The sequence below is a fragment of the Zeus faber genome, assembly GCF_960531495.2.
Source record: "Zeus faber genome assembly, chromosome: 18".
In the NCBI taxonomy this organism is placed as follows: domain Eukaryota; kingdom Metazoa; phylum Chordata; class Actinopteri; order Zeiformes; family Zeidae; genus Zeus; species Zeus faber.
The window spans coordinates 5445909-5473048 of record NC_137210.1 but is presented as its reverse complement, the minus strand read 5'-3'; the positions used below and the strand labels follow the sequence as shown (position 1 = coordinate 5473048).

Sequence of the window (27140 nt, the reverse complement as noted above, 5' to 3'; positions counted from 1 at the left end):
TCATTTTGTATTGGAACTTTGTATTTTCTGTTTGTGGGGCAGGTCGAGCTATCGTCCTTTAATATTTCATAGTGCTCTGAGTTATTCTCTGCTTGTGAAATCTCAATCCCATATTTTAAGTGAGAGCTTTGGAAAAAAAGGGAATACAATAATAAGAATGGTTGGCTGAATCCCTGAAAAAACTAAAGTCAAAATGAGGTGATCGTTTTTCAGACGTCATCAACCTCCATAAAAACCATATCTTGGCCTTTTTTATTTTTTGTTTACAATGTTTAGCAATTTGTTCATGTTAGGATTGTGAATTGACAAACCTTGAAATAAATAATGAAATAAAAAATGAAATAAATAATTAAACAAGACAACAAATAAATAAATAATATTATGAATAAAACATATATTTCGCTATGAATAATAATGAATAAAGAAAAATCATAATGTATAATAATGCGTGCCACTACTATGGGGGCTGTCAAATTAGGGACCATTACTTCCAAAAAAATACCTGCATATTTTAAAAATGCAATTACTTGAATAAATGATAACATTTTGGCCAAAATGTTCCCCAAGGACCTGGTGATATCTTTTTGCAAGCCTGCACTGTTCACAGTACAGACTAAAATGAGTCACCTGGAGAGCTGAGACATTCAGATAGCTGCTGACATACAAAACAAAAATCTAAAAGCTGGATTTGATCTCACTCAGTGAAGCAAAGACTTCAGAGATTTGCTTCATTGCATGTGTGTAGCTGTGGTTGGGCCTCGGCGGGCCTTAGCACCCGGCCAAGTTGGGTTCAGAGTGCATTTTATGATAAAAAATAGGAATATTTATGTAAAAAAAAAAAAAAGAAATTTAAACTTCATATATATTTGACTTGTGTGTGTCTGATTAAAACCAAACTGCTGAAACAAGTTGTAGGACGTCTCCCTCTCTCCGGAACCTAATTGGTTGCTCCCCGGCACCAGCGCTCTCTCGCGGGCAGCCTGACGCGGGTTCACCGGCCGATAACCATTACTTCACAGCCTGACAGGGGCGGAAATTAAGGAGGGGCAGGGGAGTCCGCACTCCCCCTGGGAAAACAGAGAGTTGTCCCCCTCAATATATCATAGTAAACATACCTATAATAAAGACGTGTTAACCATTATACTATTATTACAATTATATTATTAAAAAAATTACAGTAGAATTTTAAATAATCGCTCCTTCTCTGACTGTGGCCACAGTGTGCCAGCTATGGGTTGCCCGTGATCGGTGCGCCAAAAGAAAGAGGTTATTTTATTTTTCTCCGTTTTGTATGTAACGAAACAAGCACCCACTCCCAGTTCTGCATTGGTTAGATCAGGAGGCCTTGCTGATTAAAACAAGAGATATGCAGATTCCTTCTCGTTGTTAATGCCGACTGCACCACTTTGTCAGTCAATTCAGCACGACGAGGGCGACGGTTGTTGGGAGTGATAAATCGGAAGTGGACAACTGGCATCTCGCGCTTGCTGTGGACTGCACTCCACGGTAGACCTCTCCTGATCCACATTAGGGAGGGTGTGTGAAATGCGCCGATGTGAATATCGTCCTTCACAAAGATGCCCAAGACCCCCCCCCCCCACCAATTTCCTAGAGCAGTGAAATATTGAGTGTGACTTGGGAGTAATTGCATGGGAAGTAATCAATTAGACACACAATTGGAGGAGACCCGAGGTCTGCGAGCTGCCAAGGCAAGAGGCATTGGAGGGATTCCTGCAGGAGATTATGTTCTCTCTCTCTCTCTCCTTCTCTCTCTCTCTCTCTCTCTCTCTCTCTCTCTCTCTCTCTCCCTCTCTCTCTCTCTCTCTCTCTCTCTCTCTCTCTCTCTCTCTCTTCGTCTCTCTCTCTCTCTCTCTCTCTTTCTCTGTCTCCGTCTCTCTCTTCGTCTCTCTCTCTCTCTCCCTTCCCTCCTCACAATTCTGCAGTGTGACTCTAAGCGCGGGGGACCCAGTCAGATTAAAACAGACCCTTACGCCGACCTTATTTTAAATACGTTTTAAGTTATTTTAAGGAGGCTGGCTACCTCGACAGCCACCCAGCACGCCAGCCGCGTTCTCTCGGGTTCACCTTGTCCCACCCACCGTCACGGGACATTGGCCGCCGCACGTTGTAGGGCAGCTCATGTGCTATCATTGAGATTTTGCCCTTTGAATAAAGGCTAAAGGGGAGGAGAGAACGCACCTCGTCGCGCTCGAGCAACGCACCCAGACGACAGATCGGGAGACGGGGTGGGAGAGAGGAGGTAAGGCAGAAAGAAAGAGAAGGAGAGAGAGGGGGGACGGAGATAGGGAGAAAGAGTGAAGAGCAATGACGGAGATGGGGACAATAGAGCGAGCGAGAGCAGATGGGCGGAGGAAAAGCGCCTGGGCTGGCGGAGGCGGACGGGCACCTCAACGCCCGAAACAAATCCGAGGGAGGAATTGGAAACACTAAAATGACAAAAAAACGACGACGAGATGATTAGGATTCGGTAAAAAAAGGTGGGGAACAGAGGGACGTGAACGAGACCGGAGGCGGTGGTTGTTTCCGTCAGGGGGGCGCGCTGTACCGCGTGAAAGCGCCAGCAGAGGCTTCAACGTGGGAAAAAGGTGAACTAATGGAGGATTATATTTGAAAAATGCCCGGAAGAGTCTGGTTGTTACCTTCCAGTCTGTTTGACCGGACAGAGGAGGAAACGTTTGTTTATTTCTGCGGCTTAATGATCACGTTGCGGGCTACAGCGTACACTGAAAGGACACACTGCACGACTTCAACTTTCTATCAACTGAGTTAGAGGAGTTTTGGGGTCCATCGTCTGATGCCTGCGTGCACACACACACACACACACACACACACACACACACACACACACACACACACACACACACACACACACACGGTAGAGAATCCATGAATTTTCCACCAGCTGCGGTCAAGTGTATTTTGTGGTATATTTTCCATGAACACACGCACACACACACACACACACACACACACACACACACACACACACACACACATGCACATACGCACGCACACACACACACACGCACACACGCACACACCCATGCACCCACCCACTCACCCACTCACCCACACACACACACACACACACACACACACACACACACACACACACACACACCATCACACACGCCACCCTTCAACTTTCTCCCCCTGCTTCAGCCTGAGAGTGTGCCTTGTTCATATTCATGAGGATAATGTAGCTAAGCTTGATGGAAAGGTGCAGCGGAGGGAAGCCCTCGCTCGCCCACACCGACTCAGCACAGCGTTCAGCGGCGCCAGAGACTCCGAAACGGAAACCCAGACGGTCCACTCACAGCTGCCCTCACAGAGAGAGAGAGAGCGAGAGAGTGGAAAAAAAAAGGGAAAAAAAGAAAGAAACTAAAATCAATAAACGCAATATCACAAGACGCTAGCTACAAATTGATTCCCTTCCCGCCATTTTGGATCCCTGGGGGGTTAAAAAAAAAAGAACTCGGTTTGGGGTTTTTTTTTTAAGCACAAGTGTGCGAGCGTCCCACCCCCCTGACGACTGGCTCCTATGCAGTTAATAACCTTTATCCTCTGCGATGTTGCTTATGGACTGTTATCGATCATCGTACTGCTCTCCCCGGAGCGGCTCGGTCAGATGCAATGAGGCTAATGTGACAGGGACTCCAAAGGCCTCATAATGGACGAGCCCGGCGGGGGAAGACCGCGGGGGCAACTGCCGCAGTTGCTGCACTAGGCACGGAATCGGACGCGCGCCGCGTCGATGTCTTTCACGATTTAGTAGCGATTTGAAGTGATGTAAGACAATTTTGTACAATGCTTCAGATAACGGCGTCTTCTCAACATATGCTGGATATTTTGTACCACCAATTCCAAAGCCCTAAGTCGTCTCTGCACAGGCTGGACGCTTTGTACTCTCACTCATCATTGTACCCTCAATTTGTGTGAGGGAGTGGACTGGCCTTCTTTGGCAGTGAGGAGACAAAAACATTTATAAACTTTTATTTATGAGGCCATACTGTGTCAACTCCCAAAGTACCTACTGGAAGTGGCTTTTTTGGCCAAAGGTTAAACAATATCCATTGCCTACACTGAAATAGCCACGTTTTGTTGGAAGTCCCCAAGGAAAAGTGTGAACAGAGTTCAGTTCCCTGGCCTGTTTAGGAATGAATGGGAATTGGAATTTCAATTGGAATTGGAATGAGTTACAAAACCCCCTAAAACTGCGGGAGTTTATCTCTTTGAATAAGATCAAAGAGAGGGTTAAAAGTATGGGTAATGAAGCTGAAGATTGTAATGGCTTTACCTCCTACATTTCCACTTCTTTCAATGTGCAAATGTGGGTTTATATTGTACTGCCCTACTTTTAAGGTGTTTTTTTTATGTTTTTATGCTGTGTATTCAGTCTGCTGCTTTCTTGGCCAGGACTCTCTCGTCAGAGATAACCTGAGTGTCAATGAGACTAATCTGGTACTGTACACTAAGTCAGCAATCTGACAAAACCTCTTGGCAGGATCCACAAGTGTTTACTTACACAACCCTTACTTCCCTGGATCAGAATGTACACGCTAAAGCTAATAGCTAAACAACTATTCAATGCTGGTCACTTCTGATTTTAAAATGACAGCTGTAAAGATGAGGCCAAGTGGTGGGAGAAGGAATCACAGAGAGATTTGTCAATCACCCGGTGTTTGTTTTATTTGTCTTTCACCAGAAAAAAAAAAAATATATACATATATATATTCATATATATATATTTATATATACAGTATATAATAATAATAACAATAATAATAATAATAATTATTATTATTATTATTATTATTATTATTATTATTGTTATAAAAATTATAAAAATAATAATAAAAAACACGAGGCCTCTCAGAACAACATAATGGAACTTAACTTTCCGAAACAAAGAAAATATCAAACGAAAAGCTAGGCCCTGGGCTTTTGGGTCCGAGCACTTGCTGCCTCCAGCAGGACTTTTGCAGCTCTGCCTAAAGAGGAGCTTCTATCCCAGGCTGTTGAACTGGTAGCTCCTCCTACAGGGACAAATCATCGTCATTACACAATCAATCAATCAATAAATGCAGACATTGCTTCCATGGCTAAATAATACTGCATATGAGTAGAGCTGATTTTACCTATATTGCCAGATATATAAAACCACTATACAGTACATGGATTTAGGGTACTTTAAAAGCCTATTCCCTCAGAACTGCTAAATGCAGCCTCAGCCTTACCACATTGAGACCAGGGCTGCAATTAGGCAGACTTACAGGACGTGGGATAGCCCCATGACAACGGCCAAGTGATTAAGTCGCTATCCGAACCAAGGCCTCACATTTTACCTTGTCTGGCCTAACAATTATGTTTCTTATTTTCTCTTCTCCCTTCCTCTCTTACCGCAGGAAAACCGTAAATGAGGTCCTTAAAATTGTATTTTTTTTGGGAGCGATGGGGAGCAGCAGATTCAGGCCATGGCTTCTGTGCACGGTCAGTCTTTCACTGGATGGCTCCGGGCCACGGATGGCACTTCAAACAACCCGGCTCTCCCATGAGCGCCAGGGCTAGCGCTCCCCTCGTGCTGGGCTTGAAAAGGAATCGGTTTTGGCAAGGAGCTGGTGGTCGACCACTACACTTACTATTCCCCAGGTGGAGCACGATATACTAGAAAGAATACGTGATGGAACATAACTCAAGCACACAACACATAATACACACACACACTGGCAGAGGGAAACATGGGTGCATGTCCAGTAGTGAATGATTTGAGTGTTCTTTTTATTTAAACTTAGTATTCTTTCTGAATCTGACACCGGGGGCATCTCCAGGAAGATGTTTTTTGAAGGGAATAATGAGAGAGATGTGAATAATTTAAAGGATAGAGACAGTAAGAGAGAGGGCGAAACCTTAAAGATGTGGGAGTCACTGCCAGTATCCCTGCCTTGACATCTTGTCGTTCTTCAAACTGAAAAGTACAGCCCTGTCATTGTGCTGCCAAACATCGATAAACGCCAGTATACTCACCACGAGACAAAACTTTTTGAGTCAAAAGACAGGTTTAGAACAGGAAATGAAGACACCAGTAAATACATAGTACACTGGCTATTTAAAAGTACTAAATAAACAGAAAAAAAAAACCAGACCAACTCTTGGGATGTCTAGCTCGCATCTGTACTGGGAAGACAGCCTGATGGCAAAGGTCAACATTTCACACCATCGCCTAATCACGGTGTCAGCATTCTATTGCAGCAATTGTAGGCAGCAAAAAGAACATTTTCAAAATTCTAACCAAGACACACATTAAAGGGTTGAACTTAGATGTCGACACCCAAAAGTCTTGTGGACTGTATTTGTAACGAGAGGCTACCCTGCCCTGGATTGTGACCTTGCCGTGGTGGAAGGGCTAGGAAGTTTCAACGATCCCCCAGTGCCATGTAGTCAGGAGCTTCATGCTCCTAGTAGGGTCTGCCAAGGCAAACAGGTCAGGGGTGAGAATCCAGACGGACATGATCCCAACAGCCCTATGACATGGTGAACATGAAGACAAAATTTACCCTGCCCGAAAATGGGCAACTGGAGTCTGCTGGCAGGCTCCTGCATACTCTCTGGCCTTGTCTACACCTGGCATTAACATGTGTCTTTGATGATCCGATCACAAGTGGACAGCTCTGTGCTTCACACTCTGCATGTCCGACAGCGCATTTTGGTTCGTAAGCATTTCCAGGCACTGGCTTTAACCACTGCTAGTAATTCCCATTCCCGTTATTCCCAAGCCATTTGTCATTAAACTTGCATTTTCCCATTTCAATAAACTAACAAGCAGGCTGGCTAGCAAGGCCTTCGTTTAACGTTGCAGATCATTGCGTCATGTGATCTGAAATGTGTAGAGGGGGTGAGAATAGTGGCATTGGGGGCATACTGGAAGTGATCAAAATGCATCGAGAGGGGCGAAAATAGAGGCATTGCGGTCATACCAGAAATTCTTGCAGTGACGACGTGACTTCAAAACATTTAAGACCAATCCAAACTGAATTCAAGACAATTTTATAGTTTTTAAGGCCTTTAATTAGTAAATATGAATTGAAGACAGAGAGGTATCGTCAAGCGAAAAAGGCCACAGCAGTTGTGAAGCAAGATTCAGGGTGTGGGAGGATTTCGGAGAGGCTATGGAGAAGGACTTTGGACGGCAGATGCTTTCTGAAGGTACGTAGGCATAGCTTTATATTTTGGCTTGAAACATTACCTCTGCTTTGTGTGTTGAGTCTGAATATGCGAGCCACTTCAATCCGGTGTGTAACAGGCACAGTTATCTGTGGAGATGTGCTGCTCAATATTATGAGAATATGCTAAAAAATATATTTCCTGAATTACCTTTGTGTGGCGGTTTCTCCTACCACATGCCACCAAGTGGCGTTTTCAGGGCCCTCTAGCATAGAGACACAGAAGACCATGTTGTAGACACAGGTTTATTGGAGAGAGGAGGCTGGGTGGAATAAGCCAGGAGCAGATCGAACATGTCATGAAAGGGCTCCTATCCTGAATGAGTGTGAAGATGGCAGTTTTACCTGTTGCTCATGACCAACCAATGAGAAACAGGTATGCAGCCACTCTGACCCAATCACCTAGATTCAGGTCAGATGTGGCTGCTCAACCAGACCATCCCCACACTACACTTTGTTTTAAAATACATTCTCTTAATTTCACACGTATGAAATGGCCCAAATGATCACTATAAACATATTTCATTTAGCCTAACTGAATTATTTAAACAGCGCTAGGATATGCAGGTTCGGGTCGGGCCACAGATCTTGTATCGATGGGTAGGGTCAGCATAGCGGTACTAATTGGACATATATGCGGGTAGCATATGAGTCTTAAAAATCAGACTCATATGCTACCCGCTTCAATGTGCCATTTGGTCCTTATACACTCAAAGTGAGAGCTATGTCCGTATTCTTGGCATTAAGTCAAGCTTGTTCAAGGTGGCCGTTGGACTCCAACAAGGTTTCCTTCATGGTTTTCATGGACAGGATTTAAAGGCATAGCCATGGTCTGGAGCGTGTCCAGTTTGGTGACATAAGGGTAGTCTCACTGCCATTTGCAGATGATTCCGTTATTTTGGTGCGACCACACATGCACCAGAGTGGTTTGCAGCTGAGTGTGATGCAATGAGGGTCAGCACTTCCCTGGTTCTCTCACAGAAAAAGATGGCTTGTCCCCTACAGGTGAAGGGGGAACAATTGCCCCAGGTGAAGGAGTTCAGGTATCTCTGGGTCTTCACAAATGAGGGTAAAAGGGAAGATTCATCGTCGGTTAGGTGCAGCTGCTGCAATAATGCGGGCCCTCTACCCGACTGTGGTTGGGAAGTGGAAGCTGATCCACAAGGCAAAGCTCTCAATTTACTGGTTGGTCTTTGTTCCCACCCTCATCTATGGTCATGAGCTATGGGTAGTGATCGAAAGAATGAGATTGCGGATACAAGCAGCTGAAATGGGGTTTTGCCGAAGGATGGCTGTTCAGCGATACGGTGAGGAGCTCCGTGATCCAGGAGGACCACAGAGTACAGTAGTCAGTTGAGGTGGTTCAGGCCTCTTGTAAGGATGCCCACTGGATGCCTCCCTTTGGAGGTTTATTGGGCACGTCCAACTGGGTGGAAACCCCGGGGCAAACCCAGGACATGCTTCAGAGATTATATCTCTCAGCTGTCCTGGGAACGCCTAAGGATCCCCCAGGAAAGACTGGGAAAGGGACATCTGGGCTGCACTGTTGGGCTTGTTGCCAGAACGACACTGTCCAGGATAAGCAAGTCAGAAAATGGATGGATGGATGGAGTTCCATTCAGTCAGAGGTTTTCTAAAACTAGTATCTAGTGACCATTAGACAAAGTCTGGTTTAAGATACGTTCACATTGGCGTCAACACACTGTTTTGTGATAGTCATGCATTTCAGACCTGGATGTCATCAGACCAGAAGTGAAGCATTCCAATTCCTTTTGTGAAGGCGGTTTCTGGGGTAATGTAACAAGTGTGGTATGAAGAATTACTTTTCAACCACTAGCTGTACCATGGAAGTGGGTGTGCCGTGAAAAGTATTCAAATTCCACTTGGTCTTCACTTTTGTTGCAAGATCAAACATTGCAAGGCTGTCATAATTCATTTAATTCATGAATTCTAGCCACAAGATTTGTGAACGAGAATCACAAGTGGAATTGCCATGAGAATCATTTCATTCTGTGAAAAGGATTTAAAGGATTTGTTCACTATGAACCAATCGTTTGCGAGTCTTGATTCACTAACTATAAGAAGGCCATAGTAATATGATTTCTAGCAGTTACAGGTACTCCTCACTCAACAATCGAGTTCTGTTCCTACAACCAGGTCGTAAAGAAAATTGGTCGATAAGCAAGGACCCGTGTTATTTCACGGTAAGGGGCGTGGCCATTGAGTACGCTAGTGTAGTAAAAACTGACAGACTGATGAGACTGAAAACGGTGATGAGATCAGATGTATACAGTGTATATAGTATATATAGTATATGTAGTGTATATAGTGTATATAGTATATCTTGTGTATATGGCGTATATAGTGTATATAGCATATTTAGTATATGTAGTGTTTATAGTATATATAGTGTATACAGTATATAAAGTGTATATTGTACATATAGTGTATATAGTATATACAGTGTATATAGTGTACATTATACAATTACTCATTTATGAGTAATTGAATACAATTACTCACTTATCCATTTATGCTATTCATTGAAAGTATGTTTATTTATTTATCTTTCTTACTTTCTCCAATGGTTCGGCACTATAGATACATTATAATGCATTGGAGTTTGTGGTTGAGAAATATAAATAAATAAAATGTCCTTTTGTGCCGCACAATGTTTTCCTCCGCAGCCTCAACCCTGACCCCTGCCCCCTGACAAACCACACTTAAGGGAGCTATTGTCCAGTTCATATCTTATTTGCAATTTAAGAGCCTCACCTCCCGCCGACCTCTTGGCCACAGCGTATGAATGGCAAAAGGCTTCAGAGGATAAAAAAGGGCTCCAGTCTCCCTCAGAGCAAAACAGTGTTCACTTGGCCGTAATATCAATAACATAGCGTTAATACCCGCAACCTCTATTGTGAACTCTGAGTGGGTTTGCAAATCAGATTAGATTTATTTCCGCGCTGAGGAAGGAGCAAGTGAGACAGATACAGAGAAGGAGAGCGTGGAATTGACTAAAGGAGATCAAAGCGCTTTAAGTGTGCGGGGGGGTAAACAAGTTGGGCTTAAAAGGAGCCCATACTTATTTCAAGACAAATACAAAGAAAGCATTCTCAAAATGTATTTGTTGTGGATCTTTAATTTACACGAGAATATGATGATCATCGATCCTCAAATGATGAGTAAAAATGTAGGTCTTTTTGATACAGTAACAGATTAATGTAAATAAAAATGTAACTCTTTTGGTACAGTTTTTTTATACAGTTCCAAAATAAGGTATGGATTTTATATCTACTGTTAATATGGGCCATATTGTAAATGCCATTGAACAAGTTAAAATCTTTACGGGCTCTGCTTCACAGCTCAAGATGTGCATCTACAGAGCCTGACTTTCATAAAGACACTGGCAATGTTGAACATTTTGTGAATATACTGTATATGATGTTAAGGGGATGATGAGAAATGAAAGTAGCAATTGGTAGAGTTGAAATAACCCACTTGCATTAGGGACAATTTTCATGTGTATTCATTCATGTCAAATGCTCAAAAATAAGGAAAATGTTTTTTTTGTTTGTTTTTGTAAATTAAATAATTTTTCACAAAAGAAAAATAATTTCAGTTAAATGATTCAGTCGATGAATAACATTTCAGTAGGCTATATATCCCGTAAAAGAGACCGAGAGAAATGTTTGTTTGTCGTTTGTTGTTGAGCGGGAGAGTAAGTTGTATGTTTGTATCCCTATAACCATACAACTTACTCTCCCGCTCCTGTCCCTGAGTCCGACAGCGCGGGAGAAGAGGAAACGCTTTTCTGTCAGAAAAGCTGCTGCTGCACTGACTCTCTGTGCAGCATGCATGGGAATAAATGTCAATATGATTTACAAGTTCAAGCTTCAATTGATCAAAATGTGGGACATTCCATCTGGTTGCGGGACAATTGGTCAACATGAGGGACTCTCCCGCACAAATCGAGAAGTTTAGTCACCCATCGAGCGATGTGGATGATGATGGGGTGGAAAGTTACATAACAGCTCATGAAATACAATGATAAACCAAAAAACCAATAACCATAAACCAAAAACCAAAAACCATAGAAGCACAAATTGTATTTTTTACAGGACAAATCAGCACAAACACAGCATGAATGACAATAATTTTATTCAAATTCTCTTTGGGTGCCAACTCCAAGGGGTTTGTACATGTACTGTTGTTAGTTCAAACAGCGTTGAGTCAGAATGACAGGGTCATGTGACTTTTGACTTCTATTAGGGGTCGCCAGGCCAAAAATTTGAGAACCCCTGATCTAGGCACCCGTTCCTCATGAATATGCATATGTTGCCCAGAAGATCCGCTACTTCAATGCCCATTCATGCTTATAAATGAGCTTAAGAAATTAATCTTCCATTGTGGAACACAAGACTGAATTATTGCAATGTTTGTTAAACTGTGTCTTAAAATTTGGGACGGTCATGCACTAGTGGAATAAACATGAACTAAGCCTCTTCTTCGATTTTTAACCACTTCAAAATGAAGTTACCGAAACATAGCCCAGAAAATATTGTAGTCCACTCTGGTTGGACAGGCCGTCAAAATGTGTGACCTCTCTTTAAATCTCACTTTGGTATACTTTGGTTGCATTGTTATTCTGGAAAAATAGATAACGTCCACACTTTGTAAAGGACTAAAGAGCAAAGCGCCATCTAATGCTCGAGTCCCACCACCAGTGACGGGGCTGTAGCGTGAAGCCGAGCAGCTCTTCTTGCGTCGCTGTATGGTCACACCGCTGGCGACGGGGCTTCTGTGCCTCTGGCGTTTGTGGGTGCGGCAGCCTTAAAATCGACTGGCTGTTGTAGGTGCGCCATACATTTCGGACCTCTCTCCTTCTCCATACTGAATATACACTATATAGATAGATGGCACTGTGTCTATTTATTTTTCATTGAAATGGTGAAGTTTGTTTACTTGGCAAAATTGAAAAAGAATTACGTAAATAATCTTGCCATCCGTCCCTTAAAATAAAGAATTGTCCTTTGTGAAGAAACATAAAATGATGTGGTCCTTATTTTATCGATTGCTTAAGTGACGTTTTTCACTTAAAATAATAGGAACAATGCTGTGGTCCGAGCGTTCATTTTCCAAGGACCAGCATCATTGACAACCTTTCTTCCCCCTTATTGGCTGTCAACCGGTGATTGGCCCTGCTCATTTGCATGAAGTTGAAACTTGCTCAACTTTCCTTTTCGCCGTGAAACTGTCGGCTTGTCGCCGGTCGTCGCTCTGCCCCCTGCAGCTGGATGGAGCCGAGCTCCATTTGATATGCATTGCAGCCTGTCGCATTGCAGCCTGTCGCTTTGCAGCGCCCCATCGCCAGCAGTGTGACCGTACCATAACTGCTTCTGGGAGGTTTCATCAATACTCTATACGCCTCACTATCAAAGCACAGATTATCCCAGGATACAGAATAGAGGGCTACTGTGTGCCTATATAGTGGAAGGTTAAAAACTTTGGAGTTGTGTCTTCTACCGTAAAGCATACAATTTGAGCAGCAAGGAGAGCATAACTCTGACATGTTGATGATGATGAACAATGAACAGAACCGATGCAGGTCCTTGGGTACTAGTAGTAGTTACAAGATAGAACCGGTCATTTCAACATGGATTCTTTTTTTGCTAGGTTAAATAATCACTTCCTCCAACCTGTGAGGTTCCTCAGCCCCAGTTGTCGTAGGCCAAAGTTTCCGTCACGGCGGTAGTTGAGGAAGATGGCGAGGGCGTAGCGGTCCTCATACAGCTTGGTTCCTCGAATGATCCTCAGGTTCTCCAGCGGCAGGTAGTCGAACTGGTTGAGGGCTACCAGCACATAGCCCGTCACCTCCCGTATGGACTGCAGAGAGAAATTGAGATGGTAAGATCATGAAGTTCACCTTCAAAATACTCAAACAGTATGAGTCGATTGTTTCTAGAAAACTAATCAGGTCTTGCGTCCAGTAGAGCTTGGACCAGGCCCAGGTTGACCGAGCCAGAGGGAGACCCATGGTGGGACCTTAAATGTTGGTTTTAGTTCGGACCACTTTTGAGATGTCCAGACCCCCCTTTTGAGTCTGAATTGGTCCAGACCATTCCACCCTCCTGTGTGGGGGACACTGTTCAGCGATGTTTACTGTTCAGTGTTGTTGACTCGTGAATTCCACTCAACCCAGCGTTCCTGAGACTTAGGTCTTCAAAGGCTATACTGTATTGCCGTTGTCCAAATACCCCCAATATGTGGACAAGGATGCATGGGGAGGTCCTACCGATTGTACTGCATACCATCGTTCACGTATGGGGGTGTGTGGACGATTGTATGATTATTGGCTGTCATTTAGTTCAGCTCAGCTTTGAGGTGCTTTGAGGTACCCCAATTTATTAAACACCCGGCCATTACTCCTTCATCTTGCCGCTGTGTTATTTTCAATCCCTGATCAAAGTACAGCCCTCTTTGCACAGGTTTAAACCTAAGTGAGGCATCGACAGGTATACACTGTCCCTTCTCTTTCCCAGACTGTTTGATCAATAATGAATTGCTTCGGCGAAGAAGGGAAACAACTTGTAGTCATTATACAGACCTTTGTTGAGGTAATGGACATGTGGGCACTCTCATTAAACAGCGATCAGCGACACAAGCCACTAATGCAAGGCGCAGCTCTGCCGCAGCATACGGTACATGGGAACAAGCGCCTGGATTTAAAGAGCCGCACAGGCACCGGAGTCTTCGTTTGTGCATTGAACAACACATTCTGTTCATTATGTGACTGCAGAGGCTTTGGGATGACGGCACCCTCCGCCACCCAGTCAGTGGCTTAACCTCATTAAACCAGTAAATTAACATCTAAATATAATACATGACTTGACAGTGTCCTGTTTTTTATTTTCCCCGACGAAAGCATTTTCGCTCTCCACATCTTTGGATGGACGACACAGGTGACAGTAAATCTCTTTGTTCACATATCTCGCTAAAGCCAGGGGTCTTCACGCTCCCCTGCATTGTATTTTCGCAATTTGGTTCAGCTACTTTATTCCAGCATGGCGGCAGGGGCTGCCGTCGGGAGATAGATAACGCTCGATGCGCTGCTGGGACAGATCTGAACGGGCATGTGCGGCTGCAAACGCCCCATTTTGGGGGATTTGCTTGTTCGTTTTCTTTCCTGGCGTCCATCTGATTTGAGAATGAGCTTTGCGTAGACACAGACTCAAAACACAGCCAGAAAGAGATAGAGAGAGAGAGAGAGAGAGAGAGAGAGAGAGAGAGAGAGAGAGAGCGAGAGAGAGAGAGAGAGTCAGACAGAAAGAGAGCGACAGAGACAAAGTGACTAGATTAACAAGGATTTCTCCCTCTCCTCCCTTCCCTCGCTGAGCTGGGGCATTTGCGAGCGGAAGAGTGCCAGCGGAACAAAACCCTCGCTTGAGTCACAGAGACGTGCCCGGCTTGGAAATAGAGTCCTTCAGTCAAACTCCTTACTAGGTAGCAGGCGGAGGGGGTTGGATTGAGAAACTAGTATGGGAAGGAAGGAAGAGGACTTATCTATCTATCTATCTATCTATCTATCTATCTATCTATCTATCTATCTATCTATCTAGAGTGAGAGAGAGAGTGAGAGAGAGAGAGAGAGAGAGAGAGAGAGAGAGAGAGGGAGAGGGAGGGAGGAGGCTCAGTCAAGTGGATCCGAGTAGGTTTCTGTATATTTTAATGCATAATTAAAAACCCACCTGTTCCAGTTCGGAGATAGAGAGAGAGAGAGAGAGAGAGAGAGAGAGAGAGGGAGAGAGAGAGAGATAACACTGAGGAGAAGGAGAAGGGAGGAGAAGAAGGGGGGCTGGAGAGAAGAGCGATTAAAGGGAATGAGCGGAGAAGTCTGCGTGTGTAGGGTTGGGGGTGTAAAACTCTACTGACACCGTTTGCCACGTTGCCCCCTCGACACGAACTCGAAAGGTCTCACGCTGACAAACACGGAGCCATTCTAGAGCCCTCCTCCTCCGCCAATTCCGGCGACTCCCACATCTGCCTGAAATCTCACCCGTCATGATTGATTATCTGAAACCACGTGGACGTACAGTACCTTGAAATGTCCGATTTGTCTGGTGCACCAGACAAATGGTAAATTGACGGAATGCATCACAGTTCTATCCCTTCAAAAGTCTTGACTTCACACCTCTCTGGTGTGAGTGAAGACTGTGGTGTTCAGGTCTCCTCGAGCAACCTTGTTCAGCCCCGGCTCACTTTACCGTCATGCCGTCCACTCCAGTGGGATGAATGAGGTTTCTCAAGGAGACCTGAACGCCTACATAGATGCATGTGTATATATTATGTATATATTGGGAGGGGGGGGGCATCCACGGGTCAAACAGCCAGCGAGGTCGGCAAATAGCTGGGGAGCTCGCAAAATCATCCCCATTATTTCACCGTGCTTTCCAGTGCATGTCTGAGAGAGAGTCCCAGTTCTATCAGACTATGGAGTTGGGCCCGGTGATCTATATTCAATTCACACCAGCAATCCCAGCGTGCTTTTTCCAGCAGGAGCAGAGATGTGTTGCATGACAACATTTATTTTTTCTCTCTTTTCATCTGCTCACCTTCTGTAAAACAACTCTTTCATCAACTCTTTGTGGGCACCGGGCTGGCAGTGTGTGTACGTGTGCAAGTATTTTCTTTGTGTGCCTGTACAAAGGTGAGATTTTTTGGTGAGATTGTAGACAAAAAAAAATCATTACAATGCAGCCACTTTGTGAAAAATATATGTATATTTATTTTTTTTAAAAGCTTGTTTGTTGTGGCTGCATGTGCTGTCCTTGTCCCTGTGCGGAAACGATGTGTTCAGTTTTGTTGAATAAAATCACGCAGCTCGGGAAAATGAGTGCAGATTTCAACAAGGTCAAAGTAATACAATGCATGGGCATGTGTGTGAAAGGTTACATCATTTAATATTCATTCAGATGCACTCCTCCTGCGACTGGAGCTTCTGGCCTGGATCTTCCTTTCTTCCTAAGGTCAACCAAAGAGGGCCAGCAGCAAACAATTCTGCGCAAATCGTATAAAGATTTCATATAAAATGAATAACAATAAAAAAAAAAAAAATCTTGATGTCTTAGAGATATGGATTGGAGTATTAGGGCCATCAAGAAAAAATTATATTATAATGTTTACCGAGAATAAAATCAGGATAAGGAGATTAAAGTGCAAACATTGAGATAAGATGGGCAGTATATTTTGAAGATAAACACACAATGTTTCTGATTTCAGTCGACTATTTACTGGACTCTTGCATTTGAATGACTCCAGTGACTCCACTTCAAGGCCCGCTGACAGCCAAAAGGTTCCCGCTCACATCAGAGAAAGAAAGAAAGAAATAAGCTAATTTACTTTCACCCACAACACAGTACATAATATATAAACTCAGCTACCACCGCAGCGATTTACTCAGCCTATAGTAGGGCACTGTAACCTGTTTATCTAGTTATTGTGGTGTATGTGGAAGGATCGTTTATTAACATGGAAGAATTCTGTTCTCCCATTTTTTTTCATAATAATCTCATAAATATCCCATAATTTTAATCTTTCTAAAATATAATAAAAGTCCTCCCCGCGATCTCTGCTGACCGATGCGTGATCTGCTTTATTGCATACATGCACCAATAAATGTGAGTGTTAAGTTGTTAATTTTGGGAATGATGCATCACAAAGTGTATCAACATTTTGCTGTGGTTATTATATTAGAAGAGATTAACATCTGGAACATCCAACAATGCAAACAATAATTCTCCTCAGGAGAGATCAGACGTGTGGTTCGATGTAATTTGGTTACTTTGTCTCCAGGGCCGGCCTGTGCTTTTAAGTGGCCCTAAGTGGCGGGTTGCGGGAGGGGGGGGGGGTAAGTTTGTGTTTAAGATGTGGCACAGAACACACAAGGGTTTTTTTTTTAGTTTTGTTCAAAGGGGAAGCTCTGCAGGCCAGTCTGAAGCACTGAAGTGTTGGTGGGAATGCAGCAAGACCGCCTCCTCTCAGATCCATGCAAACAGCATGTCCATTGATTGAATAGATATTCATATGAACATTTCAGCGTTTTATCGTGTGTGAACATAAGAGCACGAGAACAAGAAACTTTATCTTGGGATAAATGCATAGGTTATTCACATGGTCTTGGTGCACGCAATGAACCTGGAAATTAAAACCACTAGACTATAGGCCCGGTAAGAGTGCATCTGTTCCAGTTCATCCCCCTGTCTCGTAATGAATGCTTGCTAAGCTGCATTGTCAGGTTGCACTTAGTACTTAGCAGGTGTTCTATTGCTTATTAGGGCACTTCTGCACGAGAGGGCTACAACACAGGGACATGGTTCCCATGGGACAAGGCGCCCCCCCCTTTCACCTGTGACTGAGCTGGAAACCAGAATAAAGCCTCTCTCACACTAGAGCAGTATAATTACATTCAATGTACAAGGTGGGCTGTGATGAGTGGATGTATCTCATGTTTCCATCAAATGAATAGGCACCCGACAAAACGTAAGCTGCGGCTGATGCTCTCTCCAGAGGCCCAGGGCACATATTGATGCTGTCGTGTGCCATGTGCCAGCCACACCTAGGATGGAGGAGATAAAACAAAACACAGAAAACGATCTGCAGTACCAGGCAGTCTTGGGCTTCATCAGGCACGGGTGGCCTGAGTATAGAGAAGACTTCTATCAGGTGAGAGGGGGGTTATCTGAGCTCGACGGCATAGTCATTAGGGGGAGTCACACTGTCATTCCCGCAGATCGAAAGAGGTGGCCTTAGAAAAATGCAGTCTTGGCGGCGCCCCCTGCGGTTGCCTGCGCGGGTGCTCCGTGTTGATTATGCATATTTTTGTATTTTTTTCAATTTTATATCACTATGTCCGCCAAAAACTCATCGGCAGTGATCTCCTACGACTGCGATGCACTCGTGGATTTAAAAATTTCCCTGAAAGCTCGCATGGAATCCGGAATATGGACAATTACAAAGCGGCATCGTACAATCTGAGGAGGGTGCTGAAGGACGTTAAACGGACGTACAGGGACACAGAGGAGTGACAGATGAAGCAACGGGGCACTAGACGCTTGTGGCAGGGGCTGCGGACTATTATGAACTCCAGGAGCACCCCCTCCCAGGCCACGAGTGTGGACGCCTTCCGAGTCAACAAACTGAACTCTTTTTATGTGCGGTTTGAGGCTAATTTGAGTTACACCGCTGGGGATGAGCACGCTCTCTCAGGGTCTGAGCATTCGTCAGAAGGGCTCTGATGCAGGTGAACCTCAGGAAAACTGCGGGTACTGAAGACCTGTGCTAAGCAGCTAGCCCCGGTGCTCACTATGATATTCAAAGCCTCCCTGGCTGAGTCGGTGGTCCCGTCCTGCTTCAAGAGGTCCACCTTGATCCCTGTCCCGTCTCTCCTGCCTGCCTCAATTACTACCGTCCGGTGGCCCTCACCTCGGTGGTCTTGAAGTGTTTTGAGAGGCTGATTAAGGATTACATCTGCGCCTCCCTCCCCTGCACCTTGGAACCGCTGCAGTTCACGTACCAGCAGAACAGATCCGCAGACGACGTGGTCTCCCAGGTACTGCACACCACGTTCAAGCACCTTGATGGTTGGAAGTGAACTCATGTGAAACTGCTGTCCGTCGACTATAGTTCAGCTTTCATGCGCGAGCACCTTGTGTCGATTACGCACATTTTGGTATTTTTTGGTATGTTTAGAGCTTATAGAGCTTATTGTGCGTAATCAGCGGGTGTCATGACATTTCACTGCATATATGCATGACCGTATGTATATGTATGTGACAAATAACCTCTTGAACTTGAACTTGAACTTGAACTTGAATACCATAGTCCCCACCAGACTGCCTGTCAAGATGCAGGAGCTAGGACTGAGCACTCCGCTGTGTGCCTGGATCCTGGACTTCCTCACAGCCCGGCCCCAGGTGGATAGGGTGGGGAGGCACATGTCCAGCTCCCTCACCCTGAACACAGGATCCGCCCAGGGCTGCGTCCTCAGCCCCCTACCTTACTCCCTGTACACACATGACTGTGTGGCCAGGTTCTGCTCCAACACCATCATCAAGTTTGCTGACGACACTGTCGTGGTGGGCCTGATCAACAACGACGATGAGAAGGCCTACTGTGAAGAGATGGGTGACCTGTCACTTTGATGCCAGGACAACAGCCTCCTCCTGAACGTCAGCAAAACTGAGGAGCTGATAGTGGACTTAAAGAGGGGATTACAACCGAGAACACACGCACCGTAGGTGATTAATGGGGCTTCTGTCAACAGGGTGAGCAGCTTCAAGTACCTGGGAGTCCACATTACGGAGGACTTAACATGGACTTTACATACAGACTGGTGAGAAAGCTGAGGCAGCGTCTTCACCACCTCAGGCAGCTAAAGAAATTCAGGGTCTCGGTGAGGATCCTCAAGTCCTTCTAGTGGAGAGCAGTGGAGAGCATCCTGACAGGCAACATTGTTTCCTGGTTTGGGAACTGTACTGCTCAGCATAGGCGGGCCCTGCAGAGGGTGGTGCATTCAGCGGAATGTACCACTGGAACTACCCTCCTCTGCCTGCAAGACTTATAGACCAGGAGGTGTAGAAGCAGAGGCAGCAGGATCATGAAGGATCCTCACCACCCCAACAATGGACTGTTCCAGCTGCTGCGGTCGGGCAAGTGACCCCGCAGTCATACACCGAGGAAAGAGAGAGTAAGAGTTACTGTTTCATACTGTGTATACTGTACTGTATATCTCCACACACAATTCCTCACCGTATTCACCTGACACTTTACTGCACATATCTGTATATACAAATAGCCTATTCCATATGCATAAGTCTATTCCCTTTATTTCTATTTTGTACCCCCACTCTGTATTACCTTTTTGAGTCTTATTTTATTTTATTGTATTTTATTTTGTTTTATTCTATTTACTAACTGCATTACATATTAGGAATCAAGTAGTTTCAGTTGGTTAGATAGGTAGAAATTAGGTAGCTATTGGGTTCAGTTTACACCTTATCATGCACAATCTCTGAGTGCGTTGCAATAACATATCACTGCAATATGTATGTAAGTATGTATATGTATGTGACAAATAAAGCTCTTGAATCTTGAATCTTGACCATGTATCAGGGTCTAGTTCAGTGCAGAGAAAGAGCTTGCCAATCTGTTTGGTGGCCCAAAATGTCAGAAGACATCACAACAAAAGTACAGCAGTGTGCATTCTTTAGAGAAAACAATAACACTCAAATTTTAACAGCCATTAATGTCCAGTGAGCTCCCATCCAGAATTTGGCAGAAAGTCGCCATCGACCTATGTGAATTTAAAAAGTTGCCAACAACTACTCGCAGTCAGGTAGACATGACATGGCATGCAGAGAGGGCTGTCCAGATACAGAGAGGGATACTTCAGGAAGACCCCCTCCTCACTCTGATGACATAGAAGAGCCACACCCTCGTCTACTGGTGCCAGTCCAGTCGAACTACAGATGGGTAGGAAACTCAGAACCACCTTACCCAATCGGAAAGCAAACTGGCCCAAGAAGGATGAAACTAAACAGGCCAATGCCATAGCCAAACACAAGCAGGCATAGGACTACCACTACCAACCGGAGGAACGGAGTGACAATTCTCCGTCCACGGAGCTCAGGGGACACGGTGCTCACAAAATTGGACGGACGATTACAATGGACATTGCCAGCCATTGTTCACAGTCCCAGCTCCACTCCCAGATCTTACATAGTGGAGACAGCTCAAGGTGTGCACTACAGAAAGAACAGGCGCCATCTGTTGACCACACCCAAAACACCCACATCCATCAACCTGGGTCCTGACCGGGCAACTCCAGAAGAGGATATGAACACTGAGTTGTCCTGAGCTACAGAGACACCAGTCACTCTCGCACAGGGGACTAATACTGTGACTCGCTCTCACAGAATTATACCCCTCTCCCACTGCACCAAAACCCGGCAACACCCGCTAACAATCGGCATGTGTCACCAGTCGGAAAAGAACAACCCGGAATATCCGTGTATTGTTCCATCATTTAATTTCATTGTTCATCCCATTTAGGATCCAAAATCAGATGCTATTGACTTTTTTCTTATGGGGGACTGTAAAACCCACCATTGTATCAGTTGCTGTCACCTCTACTGTTTTGTAACCAATCACACTGGAACATGACACGCCCCATTCATGGCATGTTCATGACGTTGAACGTACTAGAAAAAAATGGCATTTCTCCTGGCAATGGGAAAGGTTTCAATCGCCTGTTTTTAACGAGTTAACCCACTAGTTCTGGTGTAAAAAAACGGTAATAGTAAACTAGCAATCAGACTGGATTTGTGAAGTCTATGGACAGTAAGAGAGAATGTTTCGGTCCAGAACAGCGTGATACAGAGATATTTTGTTGTCTTTGCTATTTCTGTTAAAGAGTCAAGAGTAAGAGAAAGGAAATGTTTTTTATTTTAGTTTGGAAAAACACTGGAAAAGTATAAAGTTAGACGGGGGACTAAGCTGTGAAGTTAACGTTGTTGACTGTAAGAGTTCAGAGAAACTTTTGAGATAATCATCTTAGAGGGGGAGATGTAATGAGTGGAAGTTGTTCACTGTATTATCTTGACATGGAATTGCACATGTCTAGTGGAGTAGGGGAATGTACGTGTGACGCAGCAGTAAACATACACGGATGAACAACTTGTGATGTTGGCTGTTAGATACCCATCTACAGACATTACACCGGGCCACATTAGGTTTTTACTGGAGGAAAACCCGCGACCAAAATATGATGCGCAAACTGGCGTGTCCAGACAACTGGAAATGATTGGGAAGTTAAGACAAGTTTGGGCAGCTGCCAACATGTGCGTACTGTATGTAAATTCTTGAGTGATGAAAGCACTTCACCTTGAAAGTTTTAGTAGAGAATGGAAAAGTATTTGGGTGCACAATGTGACCAACTCAAGTTATTGATTGTTAGTGAGTGTTAGTGATTGTTAGTAATTCCTGAATACAATAGGTAACATTATTATTGTGTTAATAAGACTATATAAGTGTTGATTACAGCATTAATTAGCAGCTAACTATGCACTTATTAACAGTTAACCATGAACTTTTTAACAGTTAACGATGGACTTATTAACAGTTAACTATGCTTTCATCATGTGTTAATAACACTATAAGTTTTAATTAAGCAGTTAACTATGCAGTTTGCTATGCCTTTTGCAGTTACCAGATCTAAAGCAGGAACAGTGCCTTATTAAGGTAAATAAATCCTTTATTATGCACTTATTAATAGCTAATTATACTCTTCGCATCACCCCCATCTTAAATAAGCATTGTATGTTGTCAAGGTTGATAAAATGTGAATAAAAATGTAGATATAAATACAATATGTTAACGGTGTAGCACAAGAACTTATTATTGTTTAAACATACAGTTTTTTAACTTCTTATCGCTTTCATGTAAATGGAAGCCACATGCTGCCACAATCAGTGACGTGCAGTCAGGGGAGGCAGGTGAGGCTGTGCCTCCCCTGTCATCATGAGAGGAAAAAGAAACCAAATAATAAAATAACACAAGTATTAATATTTGTCCTCTAGACTATAATTTTTGGTGTGGTTCTTAATGTATTTTGACCATTTTTATAGTAAAAATCGCAGAAAATTCTGTATTTCCTGCTTAAATAAACGAAATAAACTTCGGAGACGAGAGGTGAGGCATGGACAGCCGAGCCTCCCTCCAGATTGAGCAGTCACTCACAAACTGGATTGAGCGCGTGCAAATGGTATTTACATAATATTATTTACATCTTATTGATATGACATCAATCCACAGGGAATATGCTTGCCTTGAGGCAGGCAGTACCTCTGCCTCAAAGAAGGCGGCGATCGTGAGCAGCCTGCTAGCACTGCCACCAGCCAGGTCACGGTCAACTCTAACCCGTGTGCAAAAAGTAAACGCACGAAGTGTGCTGTGCGACGCTGTAGAGCTTAGCGACAAGCTGTCATTTCTCGCCCTGAAAATGGAGGATTTGATTTCTAAACTAAGACATTTTTCAAAGCTGGACTTTCAGTCAAAGCAAGAAGTCATAAATACTGGGAGACCGACGCCAGAACTACGAGGTTTGCTTCAAACGACGGGAGTTGGGAATAGACGGGAAACTACTCGTTCTTTTCAAACGGATTGGTAGACACGTAAAGACTGGCTTTGTGGCTGTGCTATAAAACAACCGTCTTTTCTGCTTTCCCTGCCTTTTATTCTCAACGAGTGAGACTGTGTGGACCCATACAGGATTTTGTGACTTGAAAAACTTGCCAAGAAGCCTTGACAAACATGAACGATCAACTGCTCACATTCAAAATCAGATTTCTTTAAAAACCTTTGGAACTTCGCGCTCTGGCTCTAAATGAACAACGAAGACTTAATATCAGCCTCCACAATGCCAAGGTAAAGGAAAATTGTGAGATTTTGAAAGACCTCATAAATGCAACCTGCTTTTTAGCTAAACAGGAGCTGGCCTTTCGTGGTAACGATGGGGATGACGATCCTACTGTATGTTTGTAAATCTGACTTGTGAGTCAGTGCCTCCCCAACCCCAACCCTCACTGCACGTCACTGGCCACAATGACAATGTTCTAAAAACATAGCCTCAAACAGGCCTTTAAAAAAATACTACAATTATGAGTACAATTACAGTATCTTTCAAAATTGAGGTAAATTGTATATCGTAAAAGATATTCTGAAAACATTATCTAAAACATCAGTAATCACATCAACACAAGTTAGTACCAGCAACCGACAGCCAGCTTGATACCAAAATATGATAATTATAAGAATTGTTTAATGGAGGTGTCTGCTATCCTGTTATTTTCCACTGTGGGATGGACGGCACTTCACTTCCACAGGAAACCAACAGGAAATCCCTTAATATGCGACTGAAATTCTTTGCATATTTATTTTATTTTTATTTTATTGTTTTTTAATTTTATTTATTTATCATTTTCAATGATGAATATTATTTAGAAATTATTGAAAATTACTATTACTATATATTTATTTATTTATTTAATATTTTATATATATATATATATATATATATATATATATATATATATATATATATATATATATATATATATATATATAGTATTTATTTGATAATATTCGTTTAAAAAATAAAAAAATGGTTAATTGAAAAACAATACACAAAAATACACACACATTTTAGGAGGTAAGTCAACTATGATTGCCAACACAACGATCGTCCCTCCTCGCCACATTCAGTAAGAAAGAGATTTCACTGAGATTTTAGGTGACATAGGGGGACGTTTCCAAACAAGTGACCGTATGACGACCAATACAATGACTTGGTCTTGTGGTTGAAGTCTATTATCTGAGCTCCGATCAACCCCCCCCTTGAAGTCTGTAACTCCTTAATTTAGGTTTCGATATCGTACCACCCTTTGACTCTGTACCTTTCGGTTTCGATATTGTGCTGTACTTTCTCACTCACTCGGTGTGTCGTCCTTCCAATAGTTTTTCCGCTCATGTGGGCTATAAAGATAAGAGAGAGCGGACTCTCGGAGCTCATATCGTGATATCGAGACCAGTGTCCACCAATGCTCTGCACCTGTTCTAATAAATCTACGTAAGTACTCTACCAACCCTTTACTGACTCCTCAGTTGCATCGGTGTTAAAGTACAGGCCGTCATGGTTCTGACTGCCGCATCACCACAGCAATGGGCGATGAAGCTCGTGGGTAATTCGAGATTTCGTTATATTTTAAGACACCAACTTACATTACCCTCTGAAAATAAAGGGTCGATTTCCGAAATGCAATGATGAAGCACAGCTTTCTTTGCATTCGATTTTGTAAAGCTGCGTAGTTAGCGCCTCGCTTTTGAATTGTGGAACATTTCATTTTGCCAGGAGACGAATCAAAATCAAAGCGAGAGCTCTGACTTTCCTTCACGGAGCCTCTTTGGGGGAAATGGAATTGAGTGCTGGGAATTTAAGAGCCAATCTGGGTAATTTATGGTGATCGATAGAGGTTTTATTTGAACGCCTGAATATTTCACACTGAATCAAAACGGCCTCTTGAGGAGAAGTAAAGGCCGTACTGTATGTATATCCAGTATTCTTTCCAGCCGACAACAACATTGATTTGATTCACTTCATCTACGTCTCCTTAATGACTTTCTTGGGTTTTGTGATTTATTCGTCAACGTGCGTCGCGGACCAAAAAAGTGTGTACCTTTTTTTGATATCCAATCCTCTCATCCTATCTGACTCTATCTGTGTGGGGAAAAGACCTTGGACGGATCCTCATCTCCTCCTCGAAATGGAGGCAGATTTTCTGGTCCTCGGCTGAGGCTCGCGTACGTGACGTCGTCCGTCACGGTCCGCGGTGGGTGACGCAAGATAGTGAACGTTTCGGTCCGCTGCCGAATGTGTTCCTTCCCAACGCATCACCCCGCCCCAAATTCAAAATACGGTCCAAGTCGATATAGATTGAAACCGCGTAATCTAATCAAACAGAATAGGGCCTGATGTCAAAAGTGGAGCAAATATTTACATTTATATGGCATGAATCATAATTATCCTCCCTGGCTGCTCCTTCCTTAGGGGTGGTAAATATAGATATGTATGGGGATTGTGTGTGGATTTGTGTAAGCATGCACACACACACACACACACACACACGGCACACGACCGCACGCACACGCACACACACACACACACACACACACACACACACACACACACGCACTCTCTCTCTGAGCCTCTCTCTCCTCCTCATCTACTGTAAAACTCTCCAGACCTCTTGTGTCCCCCACCACCGTTTACCTCCCTGACGCCTCCCAAATTGAGCTGGAAAGCCCTGTCATGAAGGCTGCTTTCAAGTGCAGACAGGAAAATGAGCGGTGCTGAACTTGCCGGATTCTTTGCGAAAACCAGTTTTGTTTAATTTTTCGTGGTGGTGGGATTTCTTCAAGTGTTTTTCTTAGGTTGAGTTCACAACAGGCTTTATAATGGAGGTTAAGCAAGCACCAACCCTGGAACTCGGGGGTAAACAAACGTCTTGCAGAACGAGTAGCGACATAGACTGACTTGCCGGTGAAAGGCAGAGGAAGGACAAGTATTCCACGACTTCTCTGCAAATTACGTTTGGAGGATTTTCCGTTTTTTCTGAGGTTTTCGGGCGATCGCAATGGCAGCCGGCCATCGTCTCGACTCGCCCGTTTCGCAACGCGCTCGGATCTGGGGGTGGGCGATGCGCGGCGCGATTGGCATTCTGCTCCCGCGCGTCCTCGGCGTCCTACCTTGAGAAAAGTTGTCAGGATCACAGCGGAAGGACGAAAGGCAAAGGAGATTGAGAAAGAGATTGAAAGAGAGAGGACCCCCCCCCATCCCCCCACGAGAGAAGCGCTTGACTCCATCAGAGCTCTGCTAATGAGTGGACACCTGCGGGGAATTCTCCAAATGGACTAATTTGTAATTGATTCAGCACATTAATTACCGTGCCGGTTACACATGTGTCATGCTTAATATTGAGCCAATCTGAGAGGGTGGGGTGTAGGGGGGTGGGGACTGTGAGGCCCGTCCACACTGGGACCATTGGCGACGGCCATTATTCAATTATGCCGACGTCTCGGCGACGGAGGCAAGTCCATAATCCAGAAGTAATCACCTCCTACCGCGCTCCTCCACCGTCAGCCGGATGGGGTGGAGAGGCAGACAGTGCCTTTTACAGTCTGAAATCCTATCTCTCCTTGTTTTTGAGAGCTTCAGCTGGCAGTTCCTTTTAAAAGCGGTGAAAAGTTGGAGTTGGAGCGAACCGACAACCCTTTTCGGTCAGATTGCCA

The 27140-nt window shown here is 44.0% G+C and overlaps 1 protein-coding gene across 1 annotated transcript in view; it reads right to left on the bottom strand.

The window, feature by feature from the left end:
* The window catches only part of erbb4b (erb-b2 receptor tyrosine kinase 4b), a gene marked incomplete at its 3' end in the record, with an annotated part of 188909 nt that overhangs the window by 138622 nt on the left and 23147 nt on the right, over positions 1–27140 (bottom strand). Inside the window, 1 exon segment of the mRNA XM_080019820.1 lies at positions 12938–13124. Coding sequence (XP_079875946.1) covers positions 12938–13124 — 187 coding nt within the window.